The sequence below is a fragment of the Sinocyclocheilus rhinocerous genome, unplaced genomic scaffold, assembly GCF_001515625.1.
Source record: "Sinocyclocheilus rhinocerous isolate Xijiao unplaced genomic scaffold, SAMN03320098_v1.1 scaffold370, whole genome shotgun sequence".
NCBI classification, from domain to species: Eukaryota; Metazoa; Chordata; class Actinopteri; order Cypriniformes; family Cyprinidae; genus Sinocyclocheilus; species Sinocyclocheilus rhinocerous.
The window spans coordinates 179,502-190,318 of record NW_015670897.1 but is presented as its reverse complement, the minus strand read 5'-3'; the positions used below and the strand labels follow the sequence as shown (position 1 = coordinate 190,318).

Below are 10,817 nucleotides of genomic sequence, written 5' to 3'. Positions count from 1 at the left end.
AGCAACAACAAAACAATGTTGCTGGAGACGGGTTTATTGAAAATCCAAACTCATTCTCTGCCAGCAGGAGGCGCTTTTAGAGTGATAAAACTAGCGGTTTGCCTGGTAACGGCTGTAATCACAGCAGCTATGAACGCTACTTTATCAGATAAAATGAAAATGTCATTGAAACTTTTCTGAAGACAGTCGGTTCCCTTCACAGATACATTTATATAAAACACCCGCGACATTTTTTGATTTTGAAACGTGCAGTGCTCATGTTTATTCAACGAAGTCAAACGGCACAAATAAATCAATGTATGGGAAACACTGGTAATGTATATCGAAATATCGGAAATGTGTTTAAAAATCATATCACCGTTATTGAAAAAAATTATATCGCGATACATATTGATATTGAATTATTGTCCAGCCCTAATTGGATCTGACAGTAATGTCGCACCACGCAAGTGTGAGTAACTGTTTTTATTACATGGTCACTATTGCTTTGTCTGTTATTACAGATCGTTTGATAAGTACTGAGTATCAGTCGTGGGGTGGGGGGAGTGAATGAGCTGCGCTCTCTTCCACCCTTAATACCACGACTGAGGTGAGACCCTTGAGCAAGGCACCGAACTGCTCCCTGGGCGCTGCAGCAATATGGCTGCCCACTGCTCTGTGTGTGTGTTCACTACTGTGTGTGTGCACTTGGATGGGTTAAATACAGAGCACAAATTCCGAGTATAGGTCGCCATACTTGGCCACATGTCACTTCACTTATTTGTTTTTAACCTAAATCACAGCATCTATGAAAAACTGCAAAACTGTTAACCAATCCTAGCAGTGGGCATTTACTTCCGAGTTTACAATCCATCCCGTCTATTCAAATGGTGTGTTCTGATGAGGGGATCAAAACAGCACAGAAAATAGCCTATTACTTCTAAATTATGTTTTTTGATGTAAAAATTTTGATAACATTATAAGAAGACCTCAAAGAAATGATACAAAATAATAAAAAAGGCAGTTCATGACCCCTTTTAAAAATATGGCCATATTGTGTGTGATTTATCTGGCAATTTGTGTATTTTAGCTGCCAAAACCATTAAACTGGTTAGAAGTTTGCCTTGGCAGGCACTTTTGTATTAAGCAGTTGCATGTTCCCCTATACATGCATTACTGAAAACAAACTAAAGTCACAGTTATATAGGAAGAAGCAATGTGTTATTTTGATGATATCTATGAATATTTATGTTGTAGATGGTGATGGAGTTTCCTGACAGTATTCTGGACTTTGACAGCTATCAGATCAACAGTTCACAAATGAAGCAGTTTATTGAGGTAAACAATGACATTTTCATATATATGTGTGTGTGTGTGTGTATATATATAGAATATCACTTTTCCAGCTTGACAGAGGCACAAAATTAAAAAAATATAGTCAGACATCAGATTTATGGCTTCCAGCTTCACTTTCCCACCTGTGTTTTTGGTCCACCAGCATCACAGCATGCTAAAGCAGCAGGACCTGAACATGGCGTTGATGGTGATGTCTCGTGAGGTGTTCAGCGCTCTGTCTCAGTCGGTGCCATGCGTGGGCTGCCGGCGCAGTGTGGAGCATCTCTTCTCTCAGCTCACAGACTCTGGGTACTTCGCACTGGAACCGCTTACTGTGGGATCCTCTGGAGTGCTGTCAGTCACACGAGTGTGTCTCACAGACCCCAGGAAGCTCTACACGCTCTTTTATGTTCATGGGTAAGTGCTACAGACACTGTTTAGTGTCCGACATTTGCCTCAGACCAACTGAAGTCTGCATAAAATCAAAACTGACTCCATTTACTTTTTAAAAAATATTTCTGGTCTTATTGTGTGTGTGATTTGCACTGAGCAAGTTGTTCCGAAGAAAATCTTGGTGGAATGATGGGCAGGGAAAATATTAACTATTAATCATCATCATCAGCCTCACAATCCAATGAAATTTAGCTTCAACCTACATTATGGAAATGTCACATTATGGAAGCTCAGTGCATTATGTTAAGGAAAGGATATGCAGTTTGAATCATTTTGTCTGTTAGTTTGTTTTCCTTTGCCTGTATGATTTAGTTGTTGTTTTTCATTTTAATATGTGTGCTTTTTCTTCCCTTGTTGTAGGTCAAAGTTAAACAACGTAATTGACTCTATTCCCAAGAGTAAAAAGAACAAACGCTGTCAGCTGCACTCTTTAGACACGCACAAACCGAAGCCTTTAGGGTGAGTCAGTAACTTTTAGTTTTTAATCATCATGTGACATTAGGTGTTTTTTCTTCTGTGCTTCCTTGACAACATAACCAAACAAAAATTGTAGCAGTGTTGTTCTTATAATGTAAATATTTTGGGGTAAGGAATCAATGAAAATATGAAAATCTTGGATGAGTAGTGGTCAGGGTCAAAAATTAATGGGCGCTTGGGGCAAAATTGCCACCAAAATGAACAAAAATGCCTCCCAAATTCAACATAAGGGTTAAAAAAATGCCTCTACAGAAATAAACTAAATCTATTGCGACTTGAAATTAATAAAATGAATAAAAAGTTAATGATCACAATTACATTATATATTACAAGAGACCGATGACCAATAATCTTTTTTTTTTTTTTGTCATAATACAGTTCCTGTTTTTTATTTTCCATTATATATAGGGCAGTTTTATGTAAGATGTGATAAATTACATTGATCTCATAACATTATGCAGTTGTTGAATGCATAAGCAGACTGTGTGAATAAACGTACCATGTCAGATGCATTGGTAACAGCCTATACGGAATACATTTTATAAATAAATGTGACCTAAAAGACAAAACGGATTCATTTAATGATGTAATTATAAAAAATGCACTTACAAAGCGCAAAATAAATATGCCACTGGAAATCAGTCCTGGGGCAAAAATTGTAAATTTCTGATCCTGGTAGAGATTAGAGGTCTGCACAGGCTTTAAACTGAAGCCCGAACCCGACCCGTACCCGAGATCTTCTGACCCAGCCCAACCTGACCCGAGCGGCACAGTTCAATTTAGAGCCCGAACCCGAAATCTTTATATTTTTTCCCACAACGAATAGCCAATTTAAAAAAAAAAATGCTGAAAGTATTTCGGGACCCGTCAGGCTCGGGTCGGGTAGCAGACCTCTAGTAGAGATACAAGTGACCATATCAGTAGGTTGTTTGGTAATCGTGGTTACGGTCCTGCAGGGGCAGCTGGATGGACGTGTGGGAACTGATGTCACAGGAGTGTCGTGATGAAGTGGTTTTGATTGACAGCACCTCTTTACTGGAGACTCTGGAGACGTACCTGCACAAACACCGGTGAGAGCTTGTGACCCTGTGACCTCAACATATTTCTCTTAATTGGCTCAGTGACAAAAATGTATTTATTGGTTCTCTCTTTCTGCAACATCATTCTCAGTTTCTGTACTGACTGTAAGAACAAGGTTTTGAGAGCGTATAACATCCTAGTAGGAGATCTGGACTGCAGTAAGGAGAAGGGCTACTGTGCGGCTCTGTATGAGGGTTTACGCTGCTGCCCCCATGAGCGCCACATCCACGTCTGCTGCGAGACCGACTTCATCGCACACTTACTGGGCCGAGCAGAACCCGAGTTCGCTGGTGGTTATGAGTGAGTGATCCAGTCCTCATGGAGTTTGTTTGATGCTGTGTAACGTGCATTAAAGTCACACCATATCATCTACTGCAAATGAGATGTATTAGCTATTCTAACATCGTAGATATACCTTCATTAAGAGTGTTTGGCTCATTTACAGGCGTCGAGAGAGACACGCGAAGACCATAGATATCGCACAGGAGGAGGTGCTGACGTGTCTAGGAATTCACCTGTACGAGCGGCTGCACAGAATCTGGCAGAAGCTGCGAGCAGAAGAGCAGACGTGGCAGATGCTCTTCTATCTGGGCATTGATGCGCTCCGCAAAAGCTTCGAGGTAACGCTCTCATGTGGTATTCATGCTGAGAATCATTTTATTTTTAAATGGTACTTTCCATCAGTAGGGTATAAATCCAACAATCAAAATAATTAAACAGGATTATATTTTCAACACCTTAACAATTAATGGTAGGAAAATACTTTAAAAATAATGTAAATATAAAATTGGAATATATATGTATATATGTAGAATGCAACGCTGTTAGCACATAATCTCTCTACATTTCTTTGTAGCACCTAAGGGAGTAAGTTTATATGAGAATTATAAGTTTATTAAAGGCTGTAAACCAACATTTGGTCCAAAACTTGTTGTTTTTTCTTCATTTAATTTTGTACTTTTAAAAATATATTTGTTTTTTTGCTGGAAAACATCACATTCACAGGGTTTTAAACAGTATATGTATATATTTTGTTCACATAGGTTGCAAAAAAGTTATATTTATATAAATTCAATATAAAATAAAACTGCTTGTGTAATATTTATATATTTATATATTTATATAAATCTTTTTGACCTTCTGAAATTCCATTTATTGACCTTTTGTTGTTGTTTGACTTCATTCAGTAAAGGAGTTGTCAGTGCAAACCCTCTTTTGCCATTAAAAAACGACTGTCAGGATTTACTAAATACACACAGTGGAAAAATTAGTGATGAAAATACATGGACACAGTTATTTTTGTGGCTGAACTTATTGCATATCCATTTGTAGGAGTTTCCCTTTCAGATGCATGATTTATGTCGGGAGAGTATTTAAATGAATCATGCAACACGATTTACTGGTATTTGCACCATTATTTAACTCCCATTTGATTGCATTGATCATTATGGATATGTGTTTTTTAATATACACATTGTCTGAAGATCCACAGAACTTTCCCCTCCCATCTGCGCTTTTATGGGATTGCTCTTTCACACTAATTTGCCCTGTTTAGTTAACCTGGCCCTTAGTTCTTATTTTGTACTAATGGAAAGTATCATATGTGACCCTGGAGCACAAAAGCAATCTTAAGTCGCTGGGGTATATTTTTAGCAATAGCCAAAACATTGGATGGGTCAGAATTATCGATTTCTCTTTTATGCCAAAAATCATTAGGATATTAAGTAAAGATCATGTTCCATGAAGATATTTTGTAAATTTCCTGCCGTAAATATATCAAAACGCATTTTTTGATTAGTAATATGCATTGCTAAGAACTTCATTTGGATCAATTTAAAGGCGATTTTCTCAGTATTTTGATTTTTTTGCACCCTCAGATTCCAGATTTTCAAATAGTTGTATCTCGACCAAATATTGTCCTATCATAACAAACCATACATCAATGGAAAGCTTATTTATTCAGCTTTCATATGATGTATAAATCTCAAATTGACCCTTATGACTGGTTTTGTTGTCCAGGGTCACATATATTATAATGTGCACACTTGATTTACGTTAAATGATGTGCAGATGGCGGTGGAGAGGGTTCAGGGCATCAGCCGGCTGGAGCAGCTCTGCGAGGAGCTCTCAGAGGAGGAGCGAGCAAAAGAACTCAAACAGGAGAAAAAGAGGCAAAAACGCAAGAACAGACGCAAAAACAAGTGTGGCTTTGAACAAGAGGCGGAGGGGGAAAAGGATAAAAGTCTTGATGAGGTAATGACAGATTGAATGTGTCTCTGTTCCGTTCCTTCACTGTCTTCTCTAATAGCACTGTTTATTACACTGCATGAAATACTACAGTGGCTACGTTTGCATGCAACCAAATAATCTGTTAGTAATTGGATTGATGGCTCAATCGGACTGAAAAGCCTTCATGTAAACAACTTAATAGATCCGATTGAGCTCGATCTGCGTTTATTTGATCGGAAATACAGTAAAAACAGAAATATTGTGAAATGTTTACAATTTAAAACAAGTTTTCCATTTGAATATATTTTAAAATGTCATTTATTGCTGTGATCAAAGCTGAATTTTCAGCATCATTACTCCAGTTTTCAGTGTCACATGATCCTTCAGAAATCATTCTAATATGCTGATCTGCTGTTCAAGAAACATTTCTGATTATTATCAATGTTGAAAACAGTTGTGCTGCCCAATATTTTTGTAAATATTCTTTCAGGGTTCTTTGAATAAAAAGTTCAAAAGAACAACATTTATATGAAATATAAATCTAACTGACACTTGTGATTAATTTAATGTGTCCTTGCTGAATATAAGTATTAATTTCAATTAAAATTAACTTGTGTAATTAAAAATTACTTATTTAAATGGTATAAAATAATGTGGCTTTCAGTTAGGCCAGGTGTTTTCAACCTTTTAGGACATGCGCCCCCCCAAGTTTGTCTAATTTCACTCGCGCTGAGATGTCTTGGGCTTAAATGGCTTAAAATCACTTTAATGTTTAAACTGACAAGACTTAAAACACGTGAGAATGGAAAAACTTTCTTGAGGAAGCAGCACTGGCCTGATCGTTAAAATCCCACCTAAAAAGGGTTTAGAACCGCCCCTGGTATAGCGTGCGTAATTATACTGAAACATAAATATATATCCAGTTTACCTGATTTAATGTGATTGCTGAGCCCGTTTCTGAGATAACAACATGCCAATCCGTGGTTGGATTTCCGACATGGCTAACCGTAAATCATCTTACACTGTCAATAAGCGTGACTGATACTGGAGCCAACTCTGCTCTTAACTGTCGACTAGCAGTGGGAGTCAGATTGCCCCCTAGTGGATGGCTAAAGATTTGCTAACTCGTATTCATAAATCCTCAAGGGAATGTCTCTGAATTAACTGATGCTAGCGCCCCCCTTGACAGGTGCTGGTGCCCCCTAACTGTATTGAATGTAAGATATATTTACAGTAAATACAACAAAAAGAAACAACGTTGTTGGGAAAACTGTTCTGTCAAGCTGCTAAAAAAATGTAGTTATTTGCTACTCGACACTGATCTTGAAGAATCCCTCTTTCTCTGTCATCCTCATTCACTTCCTCTTGGTCTTTTTTGCAGGGTTCGTCTGAGTCTGTGGACAGCGGCTGTAAGACGTGTGGCAGTGGAGAGGAGTCTGTCAGCAGCGTGGAGGTCATCATCACCGGCGAGAGTTCATCCTGCACCTGCTCCGCCGCCTCCATCCTGCATTCCCCCAAAACCAAGAAAGGTAAAGAGAGCTTTTCATTTTCTTTAATCATGGAATTATGCATATAAGTTACCCAGAATGCACCTGACTGTCGAGTTTGTGTCTGTTTGTTCCTCTAGCACTGTTGCCTCACAGTAACGGCAGTGACTGTGGCTACTGTTCCAGTATGGAGGGCAGCGAGACGGGATCCAGAGAGGGCTCAGACGTGGCCTGCACCGAGGGCATGTGCAACCATGATGAAACGGGTATGGAAATAAATGTATATACTATTTATCAATCTCTAGGTCTATTTTAAAAATGTATTAAGTAATAACGATTTCAGATGACTGAGTAAAGCCAGCCAATCAGATTTGAGCTTGCTGTTTATTCAAGAGCTCCTGCCATTTTTATGTGCAGTCAGGATCATATATAGAGGATTCCTTTGATAGACATTTGATAATGATCATATTTATGTTTATCTCCAGGTGAATACTCATGTAGTCACCGCTGCTCGGAGGAGAAGGAAGAGGACGCTGTGGACAGCTGTGTGGAGTGCTGGGCAAACTCAGAAGACAACACAAAGGGCAAAAATAAAAAGAAGAAAAGAAAAAACAAGGCGTCACTTTGCGGGAGTGAGCATGTGAGTTCACAGTTGTTTTGGACAAAGTAGCCAAGTACTTTTGTATGGGTTGCTTTGATTTTTTTTTTTTTATCAGTTGCTTTCAATGAAGATGCTTCTCAGATAAATTGATCTTGTTGAACAACATATCTCTTTCTATATCTGTTTTTATTTAACTTTTTTTTTTTTTTCAATTACTGGTTACATAACACATATATCATAATAAAGAGAAAAAATAATTATTAAATGAATTTCAAAAGAAAAAAATTAGGTAGAAAAAAAATTGTGTGTATATATATATAAAAACCTGACAGCTGTTGCTAACATATATATATATATATATAAGTATTGACACTAGCATCTGATTCAGCAACAATCAAAATATCAAAGCTAAAATGTATGAAATTACTTAATATCCAAATATTCCAGTTCTTTTTAGTGATGCATGCCATCAAGGCACTGGTTGTGATCTTTTCTTCTCTCTCGTAGGGATCTAAAGCGGTGGAGGGCTGCGTATCTGGATCTGCTGCTGTTCACGAGTCTCCCTCCCCTACACCGCATCTGTGCAGAAGCAAAGAAACTCCGTGCTGTGAATCCTGTGAGAGCTTCTCTCATCACGTGAGCAGCAGCAGACATTTCCACAGTCAGCCTGTCTTACCGGACACCTGCGTACAGGAAAACAGCTGTGCCAAGAGCCTCACGGAGTTACTGGTGAGTCTGATACCACAAACTGACAAATTTTTGATCTACGTTGTGTGAACCAGTTATTTTCTAGTTATATTTAGTAAAAGGTATTTTAGTATTATTTATACACAATATAATCGTTATAGGCTCTGATACGGCCTTTTTTTTTTTTTTTTACCAGATTTAGCACTACCTTAAGTTCACTTATTTTTACTCACTAAATTATGTTTTTTCACCAAATAAAATGTGTACCCAAAATTTGTTTCTAGAATTACTTTGGCTGCTGATTTGTCAACTAACCTACTTTATAATATATTCCTATTTTCTCTATGAAGTAGAGTGTATTTCATGGATTGTGTTTAACACATAAAAGAGTGTTCATCACTCTGGGTGATAGATTATCAGATAGATTATTAAAAACTGGTACTGGTACATCCCTACTTTTGAATTTGCTTTTCAGTTCATAGTTTCAGTTTAGCTTAAGTTTTAGTAGTTTTGTTATGTGCTTTTGTCACGTTCATTAGTTTTTTCTTTTTAAATATTTCCATATAGCTTTAATTTTTAAATGTTAATAATTTTAGTACTTAAAGGGATAATTCACCCAAAAATGAAAATGTGATGTTTATCTGCTTACCCCCAGGGCATCCAAGATGTAGCTGACTTTTTCTTCAGTAGAACACAAATGAAGATTTTTAACACAAACCGTTGCAGTCTGTCAGTCTTATAATGGAAGTGGATGGGAATCACGGCTTTGAGAGTCAAAAAAACATACACAAACAAAACCAAATTAAACCCTGTGGCTCGTGATGATACATTGATGTGTAAAGACACAAAACGATCAGTCTGTGCAAGAAACTGAACAGTATTTATATCGTTTTTTTACCTCTGATGCACTGCAATGTCCAAACTGTCCAGAGCGCATCCTGAGCACGTCCTCGACAGCAGGCGCATGACGCGTCTTCTTCTTCTTCTTGCTTTACGGCGGATCGCAGACTTATAAGTGCATTACCGCCACCTATCTCTCAAATGGACCATTGACACTCCTAATTGAGATTGTAGATAGAGTGTCAATGGTCCATTTGAGAGATAGGTGGCGGTAATGCACTTATAAGTCTGCGATCCGCCGTAAAGCGAGAAGAAGAAGAAGCGCCTGCTGTTGAGAACGCACTCAGGAGGACGCGGCGCCGCTCAGGACAGTTCGAACATTTCGGACAATGCTCTATATACATGTATTCCCCTTCAGGCCCCTCCTCGTTCACTCTCAATCCTTCTCAACCAATCACAGCTGGCTTTGTTTTCTTTCTCTCTTGACACACTGATTAGGGAGCAGGTCGTTAGGAACACAGCTGTTAAATGGTCATGGAGCTTGCAGGCCTTGACTGTAGGGTTAGGTGTTGGTAGTCTTCATGTATTGTTTGTTAAACATTTCTTTGTTTTTGTTTTTTTTGTCCTCCCAAATTTTCACTGACTGTGACGGTTTTAGTGGCAAGAATTGTACCGATAAATGTGTACAGAAATAAATATCTGAATAAAATGATTTTACAGGAAGATGAAAACATCCATTTATAAAGTTGACTGGATGTGATGTTGAAAGCAATGTGCAAAATTTACTAAATAAAGAATATTTATTAATATGCATCAGATTTGAATGTGTTTTCTGTGTGTAATTGGGTTTCATAAACGCATGAATTATCATGTTTCTGGGTGTTTGTATTGTTCTGTAGGTTTATAAATATCCTGTTCGGTTCACATATATAAATGAGTTCATATGAAGGTTGGCAAAAAATTTTTTTTTACTTTATAAATGCTGTTTTTTTTAACTTCTAACCTTGTTATCATCATAAGCCTTGTTAAATGTTAAAAATATAGTCCGCCACTAGATGGTGTGTTTTGTTCTGCTTTTTCCTCCTTATACTTCATAAAAGTACAGATAATCATAGTGAGCTAGAAGATTGCTGAAAGCTGAAAAAAGCTTGTACAGTGACAGTAATAAGAATAGGAAAGCTGAACCAGTTATTGTAGTTAACTAAAACCATCAGAAATGTTACTTGAAATAAATGTAAAATTAAATACTTAAAAACGTATTTTATTTCAGCTAGTTGCCAAGGCAACATTTCTCATTTTTATTTACATTTTAATAGCTAAAACAACTAAAACTGAAATAAAAATTACTAAAAAACTATATAGATGTATTTAAAAATAAAATTTAAATGACGAAAACACAATATATTAAAAATTCAACAATTAAAACAGGAAATATAAAAATAAAAACTAATTCAAACTATTAATAAAAACTATAAAAATATATCAATGATACTAAAAAAACTGAAAATAAAATTAAAAGCTTGAACTTTGGAAAATATTTGATATTTACGCTTGGTTGTACGTTTATTTTGATTCCTATACTTGCCTCCTCCTGCACCTTTTATTGACTAATTTTATATATATATATATATATATATAAGTATAAGTAA

The 10,817-nt window shown here is 36.9% G+C and overlaps 1 protein-coding gene across 1 annotated transcript in view; it reads left to right on the top strand.

The window, feature by feature from the left end:
• LOC107734343 (gametogenetin-binding protein 2-like) overlaps positions 1 to 8,418 on the top strand; it is an 11,554-nt gene extending 3,136 nt beyond the window's left edge. The window contains exons 3-13 of the mRNA XM_016546278.1: positions 1,237 to 1,317; positions 1,478 to 1,731; positions 2,128 to 2,226; positions 3,201 to 3,314; positions 3,415 to 3,624; positions 3,770 to 3,944; positions 5,395 to 5,577; positions 6,935 to 7,082; positions 7,181 to 7,306; positions 7,526 to 7,680; positions 8,149 to 8,418. Coding sequence (XP_016401764.1) covers positions 1,237 to 1,317; positions 1,478 to 1,731; positions 2,128 to 2,226; positions 3,201 to 3,314; positions 3,415 to 3,624; positions 3,770 to 3,944; positions 5,395 to 5,577; positions 6,935 to 7,082; positions 7,181 to 7,306; positions 7,526 to 7,680; positions 8,149 to 8,418 — 1,815 coding nt within the window. The remainder of the gene's footprint in view (positions 1 to 1,236; positions 1,318 to 1,477; positions 1,732 to 2,127; positions 2,227 to 3,200; positions 3,315 to 3,414; positions 3,625 to 3,769; positions 3,945 to 5,394; positions 5,578 to 6,934; positions 7,083 to 7,180; positions 7,307 to 7,525; positions 7,681 to 8,148) is intronic.
• The last annotated feature ends 2,399 nt before the right edge of the window (positions 8,419 to 10,817 follow it).